At 35.1% G+C, this 17,971-nt stretch overlaps 2 protein-coding genes across 2 annotated transcripts in view; both read right to left on the minus strand.

Annotated features, from left to right (window-relative positions):
• The window catches only part of LOC136813408 (coiled-coil domain-containing protein 60-like), a 108,665-nt gene that overhangs the window by 38,290 nt on the left and 52,404 nt on the right, over positions 1-17,971 (minus strand). The gene's annotated exons all lie outside the window — the stretch shown is intronic.
• LOC136813407 (uncharacterized) overlaps positions 1-17,971 on the minus strand; it is a 47,142-nt gene that overhangs the window by 12,617 nt on the left and 16,554 nt on the right. Inside the window, exons 3-6 of the mRNA XM_067069926.1 lie at positions 5,836-6,089; positions 5,602-5,680; positions 4,981-5,252; positions 2,763-3,662 (exon numbers count right to left, since the gene is read on the minus strand). Of these exons, the coding sequence (XP_066926027.1) occupies positions 2,763-3,662; positions 4,981-5,252; positions 5,602-5,680; positions 5,836-6,089 (1,505 nt within the window). The remainder of the gene's footprint in view (positions 1-2,762; positions 3,663-4,980; positions 5,253-5,601; positions 5,681-5,835; positions 6,090-17,971) is intronic.

The raw sequence follows: 17,971 nt of genomic DNA on the forward strand, positions 1-17,971 counted from the left end.
TGAAGTTTGTGGAATGTTTGTGTGAGAATGAACGGTTTTTGGTTGGAGAAATGAATGCTTTGAAGTGGGAATGAAAGGTTTTGGTTGCGAGTGAAAGGGTTTTGGCGTGAGAAGAAAGCTTTTGAAGTGGAATGAAGGTTTTGGTGTGAGAATGAAAGGTTTTGGTGTTTGGAAAGGCTTTGATGTGAGAATGAAGGTTTGGTTGTGAGAATGAAAGGCTTTGGTGGGAATGAATGAAATTTTTGTGGGTGCATAGGTTGAGAATGAAATGAGAATGAAAGGTTTTGGTGGTTGATGAATGTGAATGAAAGGTTTTGGTGTGTTTTTGAGTGAAAGGTTTTGCGTGAGAAAGAATGAAAGGTTTTGGTGTGAGAAGGTGAAAAGGCTTTGAATGAAAGGTTTTGGTGTGAGAATGAAAGGTTTTTGTGGTGTGAGAATGAAAGGTTTTGGTGTGGGAAGTGAAATGGTTTGGTTTGTGTGAGAGTGAAGGTTTGAAGTGATGAATGAAATCTTTGAAGTGGGAATGAAAGGATTTTTGGGTGAGAATGAAAGGTTTTTGAAGTGGGAATGAAAGGTTTTGGTGTGAGAATGTAAGGCTTTAAAGTGAAAATAAAAGGTTTTGGTGTGAGAATGAAAGGTTTTGGTGTGAGAATGAAAGGCTTTGAAGTGGGAATGAAAGGTTTTGGTGTGAGAATGAAAGGTTTTGGTGTGAGAATGTAAGGCTTTAAAGTGAGAGTGAAAGGTTTTGGTGTGAGAATGAAAGGTTTTGGTGTGAGAATGAAAGGTTTTGGTGTGAGAATGAAAGGCTTTGAAGTGGGAATGAAAGGTTTTGGTGTGAGAGTGAAAGGTTTTGGTGTGAGAATGAAAGGTTTTGGTGTGAGAATGAAAGGTTTTGGTGTGAGAATGAAAGGCTTTGAAGTGAGAATGAAAGGTTTTGGTGTGAAAATGAAATGCTTTGAAGTGGGAATGAAAGGTTTTGAAGTGAGAGTGGAAGGTTTTGGTGTGAGAATGAAAAGTTTTAGTGTGAGAATGTAAGGTTTTTGTGTGAGAATGAAAGGCTTTGATGAGAATGACAGGTTTTGGTGTGAGAATGAAATGCTTTGGTATGAGAATGAAAGGTTTTGGTGTGAAAATGAAAGGCTTTGAAGTGAGAATGAAAGGTTTTGGTGTGAGAATGAAATGTTTTGGTGTGAGAATGAAAGGTCTTTGTGAAGAGACAATGAAATGTTTTGTTGAGAAAATGAGGTCTTTGAGAGAAAAAGATGAATGTTTTAAAACAATGAAGTGCTTTGCTGACAGAATGAAATGTTCAGGTGAGAGAATGAAAGGTTTGGCGAGATAATAAAATGCTTTTATGAGAGAACGAAATACAGTGTGTTCCGCAAAAAAGTATACTCAAAAAGTAAAGCGTAGCTCTGAAAAAACTGTCTATATATCGAGCTTAAATTTTAAACCAGCTAAAAGCAATCATTAAGCTTTTTGTGGTCAGAAATTCATTGCAAGAGAATTTTCGATTCAAGAGATATCAAGTCATAAGTAAGCAAAGGTGTAGATTTTAAACATCGGAGATCAGGTAAATTTTTTTATAATTACTTCACTAAAAAGTAACGTTAATTTCAAATTGGAAGAAAGATAAAAAAAATCTAAATTTTTAATGCAAAAGAAAGAAAAATTCTTCTTCTTTCCACTGCTGAAAGAATTCCTTTGGAAAAAAAGCCTTTTGTTAATGAGATAATTAATTTACAAGCTGCATAGGTCATCTTTCAAGATGCAAAGTTTCATCAAATTGACAAAAAAACAGACCTGTCAATCAAAAATTAATTAACTCTTTGGTAATAAAAATGATGCATCTCGACTTTTTTTAAACTCCAACAGGGTGTAGTAAAAGCGTCATATCTCACTAAAGAAGAATTGTTCGAAATGAAATTCGGACAGTAGAAAGCTGAATAGCTGTGCTAGTTTTAAAAATCATTCAAAACAGATCATCATTTATCTCAAAAGTTGACTTTATTTATTTGAGTATACTTTTTTTGCGGAACACACTGTATTTTGGTGTTGGAATGAAAACCTTTGGTGAGAGAATGAAAAATTTCGGTGAGGGAGTGAAAAGTTTTGGTGAGGGAGTGAAAAGCTTCTGTGAGAAAATGAAATGTTTCGGTGAGAGAGTGAAAGGTTTTGGTAAGAGAGTGAAATATTTTGGTGAGAGACTGAAAAGTTTTGATGAGAGAGAAAATGAAATGCTTTGACGAGAGAGCGAAATACTTTGGTTTGAAAATGAAAAGTTTCGGTGAAAAAATGAAATTTTTTGGCGAGAAAGTGAAATATTTTGGAGAGAAAATACAACTTTTCAATGAGAGAGAGAATTAAATGCTTTAGTGAGAGAGAGAAAGGTAATAATTTGATGAGAGAATGAAATGCTTTGGTGACAGAGCAAAATACTTTGGTGTGAGAATGAAAAGTTTCGGTGAGAGAACGAAATGTCTTGGTGAGAGAATGACAGGTTTTGGTGCGAGAGTGAAATGCTTTGATGAGAGAGTGAAATGCTTTGGAGTGAGAATGAAAAGATCTGGTGAGAGAGAGAGAAGGTTTCGGTGAAAGAATCTAATATTCAGGAGGGAGAATTAAATGATTTGGCGAGAGAATGAAAAGCTTAGGCGAGGGAGTGAAAGGTTTCAGTGAGATAATGAAAAGCTTTGGTAAGAGAAAGAGAAAGGTTTCGGTGAGAGAGTAATGTTTTGGTGTGAGAATGAAGGGAAGCATACCTGCAATTATTTTTCGTTTTGAAGCATCTTCAAGTGCATTTCTTTGATCCTCTGTCAGTACCCTTTTCACAATGATTTCTGAGCCTCCAGCAAAGAGGCGCGGGAATCTGACATCTACTGAGGCTGACATTACGACAGAGCGAAATGCAGTTTTCAAAACTGTTGTTTTGTTTACATTGCTATTTCTGTTACCCTCTTTCCATTGTATTTTGAAGTCTTCCCACCATTCACTGCAGCCAGTTTCGAGATCATCTTTAAACATCATCAGCTCTTTACAATCTTTACAATTTATATCTTCTCTTTTATGGTATAGTGCAGCAACAACATTGATGAGTACAACCTCTCCGTCTTTCAGTAGATCATCGTTTATAGAAAGGAATGCTTTTGCATTCTCGTTGGCCCTAACCATGACATGCTGGATTTTTTCTTCCATGTTTTCTGGTAAAGTTATGAGGAAAATAGCAGGTATTTCAGCAGGATAGAAGATCATAGCATTCCCACCTTGCAACAGATGCTCGAAATCTGTCTGAATTTGATTCGGATTAAAACCAATTATACAAGATATCTGCCTGTGAAAATCAACTTTGGACAAAATATACGACTCTTTTCCTTTCCCGATTTCAACCAATGTTTTTGCAATATGATGATTTGGTGAGTTTTCCTCAAGCTGGTATAATTGGGGTACAACAACGCAGCTTTCCGAAAAATTTTTTTTGACATAATCACGACAATTAATTTCAGTCAACCGACATTCTTCATTGTCTCCAGTCTGGAAACGGATTAATTTATCTCCACTAGGAGACTTCTTTAAAAATCTGGAAACGTCTGAGTCGGTTCCAAATGGATGCGATATTAAGGTGATATTTGGAAGCCAACGACTGAGTTGCCTGTGAGGTGTTACTTTGAATTAAAGAAAAATGCAAGTATCAATGATTTACTGACGAAGACTAAAAGTAATTAAAGGAATATTTTTGGCTGCAGGTGAAGTATTCTTAAGAATATTCTTAACATATTCTTATTCTTGACCGTTTAGAACACGCAGAAGTTAATGTTCATCACGAAGAAATCACTAGAGATTTATAATTAGCGAAAACAATTATGCTTCATTCTGCTTGTTTTATTTTTCCCACCCTATATTCTTATCAATTTGTGAAATCCCCCCTCAAAGAATTCTGAAGACATTAGCGACATTTAGTCGATTTTCAGCCTGATATTTTTACTATTCTTATTCTTATTCTTAAAAGTATGAATGCGCGTAAGGCAGAAAGAAAGTATACCTTATTACATGAAAATAAATATGGAAGTACTTAACACGAATTATAAAATTTCGTGTTAATAAAAACCCCCTTAATTAAGGGCTCTGACCATAGTCCAAAAATTGATTTTGGTATTTGAACATAAAAGTTATATTTCAGGTTCCTTAACACTTTTAACAAAGAATTTCCTTTATAAATTGCTTTTTAATCGAATCCCTTAAGAGTAACTAGAACTAGTAACTAGTAACTAGAAGAATTTAATTGCAAAAATGACGTTATGAACTTTAAAAAGATGTTAATAATATGTACCCTCTTTTACAAAAAGTGTTTAGTTTTAATGGGTAATTAACTTTTTTGTTTCAAAATTTCTTTACACTGTCCGCAAAAAGTTGAACTATTTTAAATTTTGCGGAAAATTTTTCGAAAAAGATGTGTCAAAAGTTATGACTGTTTTTTTTAAGCAAAATCCAGATGAAAAATTCATGAAAAACCAATATTTTGAAGATTTCAAGACAAAGAAGCATTTACAAAAATTTTCCGCAAAAATTTTTATTGTTCGGTAAAAGATACACCATCTACTGCGAAAAAATTTTCAAAATGTTTTTTCTTCGCCGAAACTAAGCTCTTCAAAGTTTAAATACTCTTCCTCGCAAAAGTCTTCATTTTCTTCTTCATCATTTTTTTTCAATGCAATTTTTGAATTTCCAGATTCAGGAATAGTTTGTCTAACAGAAAATGTATAACATTCCATAGTTTTGTTGGTTACATCAGTCAGAAAACACATTTTAAACACGGCAATTATGAAAAATTCACTATGGTCAGAGCCCTTAAAACCAGACGTGGTGTCCTTGAAAAAGCAGAACAATTCGTGTTAATTTTAGATCGTGCAAATTTCAAGGTCGTTAAATACTTCCATATTTATTTTCATGTAATAAGGTATCTGAAATTAAAAAGAGCCTTACTCCTTGTGTATAAACCTGCTTTCGTGAGAATAAGTTTAGAATCATCCGGGGCTTTAACGACAAACTGAATTTCATGCTTTGTTTCTTCTTTCAAACCACCAATATTCACTTCAGAATAATTCATCATCTTGAAATTCTCCTTTTCAATTTCTTTCCATTCATCAAATTCATTCTCACGTATATTGACCTGGATTATCTCCTTGAAATCTTTCTTCTGTTCTTGGTTGAAAATAAATGCTATCGAATTCTCTTGAATGCATTTAATATTTGAACTGTAATAGTAAAAAAGTTTGACTTCACTAAAAAGGAACATAAAAGTACAGACGAAATTTGTAAACAAACCGTATGATGCATCGGGATACAAAAGCGAAACAAATGTCACATGTCAAAATAAAAAATCAAAACAGAAATGGCTAATTTTGATTTTTTCAAGTGTTAAAGTTTGTTTTGGACACGTGATTTTAATTGTTCTCTTTAACGACACGTGGTTTGCGCAACGTTTACATTTTAGTACTTTTATGTCCCTTTAAAACATTTTTCAAGCTTTTTGACTTTCAAACTTTTCCTCAAATAGAATCTGTACACCATACCGAATCTGAGAAAATTCAACATAATTCTTACTCTGGAATTACATCTATTGGAAAATCGTGAACGAAGCAATTTTGGTGCTTAATGACAATTTTTTCTCCAGGTTTGATTTCTGAAAAATAAGAAAAAGTCATTAAAATAAAATGTTATTTCTGCATACATATTCCTCATGAAAAATCATTCTTTTATAAAAAGATGTAGCAGAGTGGCTCCATCAAAGGATTGCATGCAAGTGTACATGATATGATATTTATCATAAAAGATTACCTCTAATTGTAACACTTTGTTGACTATTCAAACAGATAATTTTATTATCTTGAGTTTCAGCTAAACCACGAAATTCATGATGGCTTCCGAATGGAAGCTTAAGGACTTCGATCATTCCATTTTTTATATGGGAACTTTCTGAAACTTTCACCCAGCCTTGAACATTGGGTTGCTTGATTTGGAGATCGATGATATTGTAATTTTCGTTGAAAAGCAAAGTACATCCTCCAGATATGTTGGCAGAAGTTTGAAAACTTAAAAATGAACAAAATATTATAAAGAGTATATTTGTTAGAGCAAAGTATCTGCGTATAAGGATAGGGTTATTTCAAAAATATCCTTTAATGCTTCATAAGGGAGGCTAGATTTTCAAAGAGAACTTATAACAATAAAATTCAAATTTAGCTCCAAGAAAGCATTTATAAAGAAACTAATCTGTTCGACCACATAATAAGCTTTCCCAGTGATTATATTGGAAACTCATTAAGGGATATTCTCAAAAATGTAATCGATTTTCGATTATGAAATTCGATTAATTATTCGACTAAATAGTATAAGTGTTACAATCGGATAGCTGCCGTCGTTTAGTCAAATAGCCCTTCGACTATTTAATCTCCTATATTCGATTATTTGATCTCCTATATTCGATTCATTAATCCTTGTACCATATTCGATTAATTAATCCTTTTTCGCTTATATCTTAGGGATCCTCTCAAAAATATAACCGAATTTCTGTAAAATGGTATCGGTTAAATTCGGCTGTTTAACCGAATCGGTTCTGAAAAAAGTTTAGCTAATTCAGTAAAAGTAATTATTGAATTCGCTTGTGGAATTCGGTTAAAGTTTTACCGAAATTTGGCTATAAAGAATTTTACATTGTCTAAAATTATAATAGACAATTCCACTGACTGAGACAGGAATATTAACAAAAGTATCGTTCGTGGTGAGACAGGGTTATCTTGAAAATTGTTCTTTTAATTACTTACAGATTCTGAATTTGTTTATCAAGTATTTTTGAATAGCGAAATACATTACTCTCTTACATTTCTTTTCAAATCATAATACAGAATTGGAAAGCAAGAAAAATGTCTAGAGAGACCATATATCTTGAGGTTCAGTCAAGCCCACCATGATCCACAACGAACGAAGCAGAGTGCAGACTTTTACGAAATGTTTGTTTACATTGAGCTCCCTCTGCGTGCTTTCTTTCGTGTTATCACGTGAACTTTTACAAAAAATAGTGATGAAATACACTCCTTCTGAGTGTGTTCTTTCTTTTCCCGTGATTTTCACTTTTTCTCTCTCCCTTCCTTTGAAAAATATCATAGCATTCTAAAAGTTGCATCACATTCGAAACGTCACAGATCAGGAGCTCGTGACAAATCAGGAGCTTATAAGAAAGCAAAGCCTGTGAGATGCTCTTTTGGAAGCTTTCCCTCTCTTCTACCGGGGAAGCAATCACTTTATTTTATTTTAAAACATTTGGTGGCTTTATAAGCTATGTGTCCACTCCGGATAATTTTCAACGGATCGGTACGGTTTGGAACGGTTTCTATTGTTCTGGGGATTATCTTCAATCCATGTGCTTCATACTTGTTTCACGTGAACGATTCAAATGTTCGCGTGTTTTTTGTCCAAACGGATAAAAAAAAAGTTGGATTTTTTCAACTTTTTTTGCGATCTGTCCCGGATCGAAACGGTTCTATTGATTTCAAACGATAGAACATCTGTAGAAGATTAAACTAATTGAATTTTCTTTGTATAAATATTGTAAACCGAAAGAATCTGGTTCAGAAAATTTGAAGTGGATATTGCAAAACTGTCCGGATCGGTTTTCCAAAATATTCCAATCCAAACCGATCCTTTGAAAATTATCCGGAGTGGACACAAGGCTTTAGGTCGTTCTTTAATTTGATTATCCAATTTTGTTTTGGTAAAAACAATGTTTGACTTGAGAGCATGCAAAGTTCTATGATAATGATGGTGTAAATCGTGAAGGATGTCTTTGTGTATAAGAAATCCAAGGAAGAGTTAATCTTTTAGAATATTTAACAATTCAAACTTTTCCAACAAACAAAGCATTCGATCTCTTATCTAGCCATTAAAACTAGTCATAGCTTTCACTAAATGCCCCCACATAAAGATCATGCCATGCACTTATAAAGCTTTAATGCTTTAAAGACATAAAGATTAAACATTAAAGAATGATCAGGAATAATTGATTGATTTAATTATTGATTGATTGGTTGATTGATTGATTGATTGATTTATTTATTGATTGATTGAGGCGTTTGCTTGAAAAAAAAAAATATATTCCATTATAAAAAAATACATACTTGAAAAATTCATGCAGCTTGATAACTTAATAAAATTTAAGGAAAAGCTGGAAAAGCCTCTCAAAAATATATTTAAAAAGTTTATGGTACCATTATCTTACTGATTTTTACATCTCCTGTTTGTTTGTTTTTTCTCCTAGTTTCTTTCTTATAACGATATATGTCATGATTACTATTCACTAAATAGACCTTTTCTCCTTTTCTAATAATGTCGCAGACATCTTAGATTGTAGGCAAAATATATGGACATACGCAGTGAATAAATCCACAGTAACCAATCAGAAATAGCTTGTTTTTTTCATTGGCTGCTATATTTCAACATTTGTCTGTTGCTACTTTGCCTAATAAACAATAGTCAAGAGGATACTGCGTATAAAATTTATTAAAAAGTTCTACGCCATCTTAAGTTGGGTGAAATAGAAACTCACTTATCCTAGTTAAGGCCCGGGGTCCACTAGCGTACGCTGTGATTGCACTTCACAAGCAAAATCTTCTATGTTGTTGGTCAAAAGAAAAGTAAAGGAATGCCATTGTGGTTCATTCAGACGTACAGTCGAGAAAAGTTAAAATACGCCTAAATTTCTTTTCAAGTGCATAGTCCTTTTTCATGATGCAATCTTTTCTCCAAGCTGATCGCAGCGCAGACAATGAAGAGACGTGCTTCAGGAAGCTAGACTTTTTGAGTTTATAGCTAGCGATATACTTTCCCTTTATGGTGTTTCTGTATGACTGTCTGTGTACCTAGTCTAACCACTGTTAAATGCATTCGGGAAGGTCTCTCCTTAGAACTTAGAAAGCCAGAATTTGGAGCTTATTTATTTCACCAAACCACTGGAGTGTAAGTTATTTAGGCTATCACAACTGCATGAAAAAGTTTAACGTGCGCATGTAAAGTATAACGAGTAAACAAACTTTTTTCAGGTTTTTGAAAAAGATTTACCACACTGAAATGACGTAAAAACACTCTAAGTGAGGTAAATTATTTTGAAGACCAAAAGAAAAAGTCAACCACGTTTGGATTCAACTTTACATCATATGCGTACATTCATCTTTTTTGTACTTTGCCGGTTGTTTTACTAAGTTAAGAAGGACTTTCTCGAGTTACAACCATATGATGGTATTTAAAGCTCAAGAAGCCCTATAAACAATAAAGGTAGTTATCAATAAAAATGACAGACAAAAATAAATTAGAGTTTGAACAAAAATATCAAATGTACATTTGAAAACTTAAGCAAATTTCTTTAAAGATTCTGGAAAAATAATTGAAATCAATGCTGAAGTGAACTTTTGACTAAATTACAGTAGTTAGAATTCAGTTTCAAAGACAAGAAACTAGATTTGACATACAAAACACTTTTTCTAGTCAATGAATCAGCTCATCATCATCATAACCAGTCTGCCATTTTGTTTGTTTTGATTTGCACAAGTAATATTGTAATCCGTGTTATAGCATACACTGTTTTGATTTGCATTTATAATACTCGCTTCAGCTTTTCAAAGCTAAATCAAAACTAAAATTGTAATATGTAATAATGATAATACCATATAACGTAATATGAAAACCGAGCTTTTACGGAAGAGACTAACTACGGGGATGCTTGGGCGACAAAACAAACAAATACAACAAAATTTCGAGATTCCAGTCCAATATCTATGCGTGAAACTATGAGTGCCTCCTCGTCGCTACGCTCCTGCGGGGGCAAAAACGGCAGGTACAAAATGCATAAAACATAATGCATATTGCATAATGCATAATAGTATTGTGTAATTTACAGAACGATTTCTTATTTTCTAAAACTCTCCTTTGTAGAGGCTAAAACCGCGAAAACCTCTTTAGAAGAGTTTCTTGTAAACATTCCAATCAGAGGGATTTCCCCAGACATATAATATTTACTTTTCGAATCCAAACGAAAGAGAAATCATTCGAATCATAACAACAAAGGGTTTTCCGTCAGCATAAATAATAAGAAGATACAACAGATCAGAAAGGTTTCCCCCTTCTTCTTTCTCAAAAAAACCATAAATATTCGAATGTAAAAAGATTCGAAGTCTATTTTCTTTGATCTAGCTTTTGCATGAAATTCTTTAATTTATATTGGCTCGATATTGGCTTATCTAACAAAAAGCATTCACATGGTTAATGCTTTGTAAGAGGGAAAGCCCGTTGAAATTTATTAGCAATTGTTCGAAAAGATCTCTGAGAACTTAGAAAAGTAATGTAGGAGGAGATATTTTCGTGTTTTTTTCTACACTATACTACGTTCTGTAAAATACAATTATGAAAATCAAAATGGCGACAAGCATTTTCAGTGGATCATAGATTTTCTTCATCATCCAAAATTCAAATTTACAGCTTTCTACCCTTTATTTTCTGGTAGAAAATGGTATATTTGTTTTGTTGAAAGTATTATCTTTCAAATTATCTTTATTATAGCCTCTAAAATTGACATTTGTCAATTATTATGCATTATGCATTATGCAATATGCATTATGTTTTATGCATTTTGGACCTGCCGATTAAAAAAACCCGGATGTAAAATTCGAATCAATTTTTGCAAACAGATCAATAGAGCAGAACGTAGTAACTTGTAAGAAAAAAATGTTGCATTGACCAATCAAAACGCCATGATTGACGTTTGCGAATAGAACAATAGAGATAGAGCAAAAGAATGTTTTCTTCCTGCTTTTATATGACGTAATAAAGTATTCTTGTGAGCGCTCTCCCTTTTATCGGGCTTTTATCCTTTTATCTTTTTTTTTGTTTTACCCTTTTTGATTTGAACATGAACACAACGATGGAGTGTTATTTTCGAATCGAAAAACAATAACAAAGATAAACATAAGAAGCAAATGTGTTGAGAGGCTGATAACAGAGGAAAGTGTGTAGAAATTAAAAATACTTAATAGCCGTTAATTTCTGGTAGTTTGAACTATTTTGGGAATACGAAAAGAACTCAGTTTCAGCGAACACAATATTCCTCAATGAATGAATTGTTCATCGCTTTATTTAGAAATGATTAAAATGTTCCGTCTTGAACGCTGTGTTTCCTTTAGGAATCAAACCTAACAATTGTTAGGTAAAAGCCTAAAATAAAGCACCGCTAAACCTTCCAGTTTCGTTAAGGAATTCAACAACAGAACAAAGAATAGATTTATTTAGATTTGAAGTCAAACTTTCATCCCCATATAATAAAAGCCGACAGAAAAAAGGAGGATTAAGTGGCGGATGAAAAATAATGCCTAGGGTCTGAAGTTTGTCGAACAAAGATTGTCTTGCATGGGAATACAAAGAGCAGTGCAGAAGAAAGTGCTGAGTGTTTTAAACAGAGTTAGTTCGGCAACCACAGAAAGGGTCTAAAGTGTCGCGGAAGCCATGTCTAAATTTATGCTCGTTGAGATGGCTGAAACCGACCCGAAGTCGATTAAGAAAGATCACTCCTTGAATGTCAGGAACATCAAAAACATGAGATTGCTTGGGTCTCAAAAATGAATATAGTTTTTCTTGAGACGTTCCATGAAAACAACCTGTTATAGCTAAACAGGCATTATATTGAATAGATTCAAGCTTCTGCACAAAGGTAGCATTTCCTGGGCGGTCATATACGATATCACCATAATCAAGATGAGGCCTAATGAAAGATTTATAAATGGTTAGTAGAGATCTCCTAGGCACATGCTTGCGAAGTCGGTTAATAAGACCAATTCCTTTATTGGCCTTTTTTATCTTCTCGTCTAGATGGCGATCAAAAGAAAGTTTTGAATCTAAGATTAGACCAAGATGTTTCTGGTACTCACTGGTCGCGATATTAGAATTATTAAAGGAGATTACTGGAGCATTTGGAGGAGTGAGTCTACAGGTAAAATAGACTTCAATGGCTTGCTTAGATAGGTCAGGGTTAAAAGACATCTTCCATTGATTGCCCAGTCAGTTATCAAGAGAACAACTCGTTCATGATTAATATGATACTAATTTGGTGTTCTATGAAAAAACATTGTGGTGAGATGGGACAGTACATTCCGCGATTTCTTTGTATCAGAGATATGCCATATAATTTTATAAGGTTCCTATTGGAAAATGCAACTATGGCGGGTACTTTGAGTTGAATTTCTATTGGTTTGATTTTGAAAGGAGGTAAAGATTACAAACCATGAATGGTTTATTTTATATTATGGTTTCTAAACGACCCCCTGGTAAAATGATGTCTGAAATAGTGAATAAGAAAGTCAAATCTGATCCAACACTCAATCCAGATTTGGAGCCGTGACATGGACAGCTCCAGAAGACTTTGTGTAAATTGGAAGTCTCTAGAAGGTGCAGCTCACGGGAAAAGACCATTGATCATTCGTCCAAATAACGAGGGTTTGTTTACCTGCCCTATAAAACTTTGTTTACACGCCGACTTCAAAAATAGCCGTGGTTTGAGAAAACATGTATCGAACAAACATCCGTGGTACTACTACTTTGATCACCAACCTGTAGTAAAACGTGAAGACATGCAAAGAGCTATTCCGAAAAAGAAAGCAGTAACAGCTGGAAAACCTGCATTTTCGTTAGAAGAGGGACTGGGACTTCACTTTGTGCTATGGTTATGTACTTCTTGCGGAGGAGGGAAAAACCGAAAGGATGCCCGGCATATCGCAAAGAGAGCTATGAAATTCTTTATGCACGCCCTTGGGAATAATGAAAGTGATAACGATCTAACTGAGGAATTTGTCGATTGCTGCTTGAGTTCCACTTCTATATTTATTTCTTTTTTAAAACTTTTAGAAGAAGAATGGAAATTAAGCTCATCTGGTTCATTGAATTACGTGAAGGCAATAAATGATGAAGTTTACCTACGCCGAGCGAAGGAAAATTTAAGCATGAAAAAGAACTTTGAATGCAACAGAAATCTTGATTTGGAAACACTTATAGCGAGAGACAGTTGGGCATCCATCGAAGAAATGGAGGAAGTGATCCCTTACCATATCCGATCATTCAAACAAGTGATACACAAGTTCACCTTAGACGAGGGCTCTGTAAACTGAGAAACTCGTGAAATACAAAATTTCATGTTTGTGTTCTTCTTGGTTTTATTTTATTATATTCAAAATTTACAAAAATATACAAATTTAAGTTTTCCTTGTTTTTCAGTGTCTTTCTGTTTTTTGTCACATGTGGACAGAGCTTTCTTTAAGGGTCTAGACACATTTTGGAAGTTTTCTTGCATGTCCACTTTGTTCTGGTCTTTGTCCTTTGTTTTGTTCTGCATTTTACATACAATTCAATTTTAGAATAATTTATATAATTTATGCACAAAAAATAATTAATTTATTCATAATTTATTACATATCCACTTTGTTTTTTATAACTTTTGTCCACTTTGCTTTTTGACACAAAACCAGCACTTTGCTTTTTGTCATCAGTTGTCAACTAGCTTTTGAGAAGTTAACATCACTCTCAACTTTCAACTGAACTCAACTCAACTCAATTCAAGATGGCTTCCAGTTAACTCTTAAGCTAAGTTGGGAACATCAATCAGTATTCAATTCAAATCTAATCTCAATTCAATCTCTCAAGCATACTTTATTCAAGCTCTTCATTTTGTCTAGGATTCTCACCACTACATTTCCTGGCATGCTGGTAAATAGACTTACATTTTTCCTTCAACTTAGACTTATACTTTCATAGACTTATACTTTCAACTCAGACTTATACTTTCAACTTAGACTTAGACTTTCAATCAATATCAATTTTCTTTGTACATTGCTGCTAGAACTTAGATTTTTCACAAAGTAGGCGTGTCAAATTTGACTTTATTTTTTTGTTCAAGTTATTTATTGTTTCTTTTGTATTTTATTTTCAGTTTTGAATTCTTAATGAATTACAAAGAGCTTGCAAAGAAATTGGTGCACACCTTTATAACATTCAAAACAGCTCACCAACAGCTACATGCGTTGAAGCACACGTGCGGCTGCAAACAAACCCATTAATTATAAATCGTTTGGCACTCAAGGCATACGATTGCCACCTGAAACAACCAGTCAAGCATCATCAAGCGATGAATCAGATGCTGATATATCAACATTAGAGCAAACGTTCAACTTAGATCAAAGTTTATACGAGAGTGATACCTCTACACAATTAGTTGACGCAAATCTTTCACAACTTGTCCGAGGTTTAACAATCAAAGACCAAATTATGGAAAACGATATTAAAAACATTTCAATTGAACAGAATGTTCTCTCTAGTGAAATTGCTGATATCGGTACAGATTATGACATTGAGTTTATGACGTACAGTGAACTGGGACAACTCTTTAAGGAAGTGAAAACAATGCGCAACCGCCTGAAAGTACTACATAATGAAATACTTCAATCTATCGGAACAGAAGAATACGAGAAAAACTTTCTTAAATCCTACAATGAAACTATCCATAATGCACAGACAGTCATTCAACGCGTCAATGCTCGTCGAAAAGAAGTCCGCCCTGATGAGAAAAACGCCCAACGCAACATATCATTATCAGACTTTTTAATGAAAGAGGTAAAATCTACTATTACTTCACTTGAGGCAGTTTTTAAAGAGGATCCAAGTGCATTTAGCTATGATGAACTTGTACTTGCTGAACGTAATCTTTCTTCACATCAACAAAGTATCAACAACCTGACAAAGCATATGGAGAAAAACTCCTTGTAAGTGAACATTTTCAAAAGGATGAAACTAATATTGTTGTTACTAAGTCGTACGATGCACTCGCTAAACTGAAATCTACCTACATCACAAAGCTCGAATCAACACTCAAAGTTCAAGAGATAGCCAAGGAGCAGAAATTCCAATCTTCAAAGTTGAACATTAAGCTAACAAAATTCAAAGGGTATGATTCATCTTCGGATTTTTACTCCTTCAAAAGTGACTTTGAGAAATTGCATTCAAAATCAACACCTTCCGCTCATCTTCCTGACCTCATCAAAAACAATTACCTTGAGGGGCCAGCCCTGACCCTTGTTAAGGGAGTTGACAACATTGAAGAAATATGGCGTAGACTCAAGTTATCGTACTGAGACCCAAAACTGCTTTTATCAAAAAAACTGTCTGATATTCAAAACACTACTCGTTTATGGCGTGTCAGAAGTGACCCTGAGAAACAAATTGAGTCACTTAGTAAAATACTTTCGAAATACTTAACTTCATGAGAGATACAATGAACTTAGCTCAGAAACACCAAATTGAGAACTTTCTTCTTTATGGAAAAACACTTGAGGATGTTTATCAACTTATGGATGACACCCGCCAAACCAAATGGTTTTCCTTTCTTGAAGGGAAAACACTTCATCAATCAACTATCAAATTCCTAGAGAAAGAAATATCAATCCAACAACTCAAGATGCTACACTGCTCATCACCAACAACATTCAACCCTGGTAAACAAACACCAGGAAATGGAAAGACTTCAGGAAGTGGTAGACAAACATCACCAGGAGGTGGTGGAAGCTCATCACATCTTACAGACAACAAATCTCCAATCATCCAAACAAAGTGCTTCATCTGCGGTGAGAAGGGGCACGTCCAAACCAATGGTCCTAATAATTCCAAGCTGCTACAATACTTCTCCTGTCCAGAGTTTGTTCAAATGAAGCCATCTCAACGATTCAGCACCCTACGCCAAAAGGGTTACTTCACACAGTGTCTGTTTCCAGGCGCTCAACAATCAAAAGGTAAACATCAAGAAGGACGGTGTCAACGCGAATTTACCTGTCCACATCCATCCCATGACGACTACGACATCAAAAAGCATGTTCTCATCTGTCAAGACCATGCTACAACTCCAGAATCCCACCAAGTCCTTCAAAACTTCAAAGAAAGATGTATTCTACGACAATCAAGACTTCAACAATTCTCTAAAGACATCAAACTTGCATTTCACATTGATACAAAATCTCTTTCCTTCAACTCTTCAACTAATTCCAAACAACCATCAGCATCAGATACTGAGGAGGAGGATACTGACGCCATCTACATTCTTCAAACAATCAATGTTGATGGCCAACAGCTTACGATATTTTTTGATTCAGGATGCAGCGACATGGTCATATCCCAGAGTGCAGTCAAACGTCTGGGGAAGAGAGCAAAGATGGAGTATGGCGGCAACATCCCAATGTAAAAACAATCAGCTCTGGCTCCTACAAAATCAACATTCCACTACACGATGGTCATGACGCACAACTTAAAGGACTCTGTCTTCCAAAAATCACCTCAACCTTCCCTACTTACCAACTCAAACAAGTGGAGGAGGACATCATCAATGCATATCGACAAACCGGATGCAACCCAGAAGATCTGCCATCACTCCCATCATCTGTAGGTGGGGAAATAGACATCATGCTTGGTATCAAATATCAACGCTATCATCCAAAAGAAGTATTCCAACTCAAGACCGGTTTAACAATCTTCCGCTCTTTGTTCAAGAACAGCGATGGCAGTCGTGGTGTTGTAGGGGGCCCTCATTGTGCCTTCAACGTCATCAACCAACATCACTTTGCAATAAATCAAATGAATGCGTCCCTTGCAACCCATCGTCAACTGTCAAGTCAGCAGCTTACAACCCTACCAGATATCGACCTGATTCACGTCAAGGTAGAGAAAGACCATCAACAAGACCTTATGCTAGAGATCGACCAACATCCAACAGCACATGTCACCAGAAATATCAAGATATTTGAAGAAGCCGAAAATTCTGGTAGTCAAATCACGTATCGTTGTGTTCATTGCAGAGACTGCAAAGAATGCAAAATAAGTGAATCAATTGAATCAATCAGCTTGAAGGAGGAAGTGGAACAACACTTGATCAACCAATCCGTCTCAGTCGATTTGAAGAATTGCGTATCACATGCAAACTTACCACTCCTTCACAACCCAGAGACCAAGCTGGCCAACCACAAACATAAAGCGCTGAAAGTCTACTTCCAACAATTGAGAAAGTTAGACAAAGAACCAACCGACAAAGCAGATGTCATCGCATCAGAAGCCAAACTCCAAGTAATGGGATACATTGACTACGTAGAGAACCTCACACCACAACAACAACACATGCTATCCAACACTAAAGTACTCAATTTAATTCCGTGGAGAGCGGTGTGGAAGCCAAGCTCCATATCAACACCCTACAGAATTGTATTTGATGCATCGCAACCAACTGATTCAGGATACAGTCTGAACGACAACCTTGCGAAGGGAACAAACAACATGAGCCGACTGGTTGAGATTCTCATACGATGGTCGCTACATCATACAGCTTTCCACACCGACATTAGGAAGATGTATAATTCAGTCCGTCTTCGCGAACATCATTGGTGCTTACAACGTTATATATGGGAAGAAAAAAAACTTGACCTTGACCAGAAAAAGATCCAAAGAGAAGGTAATTAAAACACTTATTTATGGCGTCAAAATCTTCAGGAATCAATCCGAGCGAGCCCTGAGGGAACCCGGACAACTGTCCTCACAAGATTTACCCATAAGTTGCTTCAATCATCATGAAAGACATCTATGTGGACGACTGTCTATCAGGAGAAAAATCAATGCAAATGGCTACTCAACGTGCCGACGAGTTAGAAATAGTTGTCAATCGTGGTGGTTTCTCACTTAAAGGAATCACTTTCTCACACCAAAACCCCAAAACCAGACCTGACATCAGATGGAGAAGCATTAGTGTTGCAGGCTGAAATGGTACACAGGAAGATGTGTCTCTCTTGATGTCAGCGAGCTCAATTTTGCCAAGAAGGTGAGGCACCCAAGATCAATTGTACCAACCAAATTG

Source organism: Clytia hemisphaerica, unplaced genomic scaffold (assembly GCF_902728285.1).
Source record: "Clytia hemisphaerica strain Z4C2 unplaced genomic scaffold, Clytia hemisphaerica genome assembly, whole genome shotgun sequence".
NCBI lineage: Eukaryota > Metazoa > Cnidaria > Hydrozoa > Leptothecata > Clytiidae > Clytia > Clytia hemisphaerica.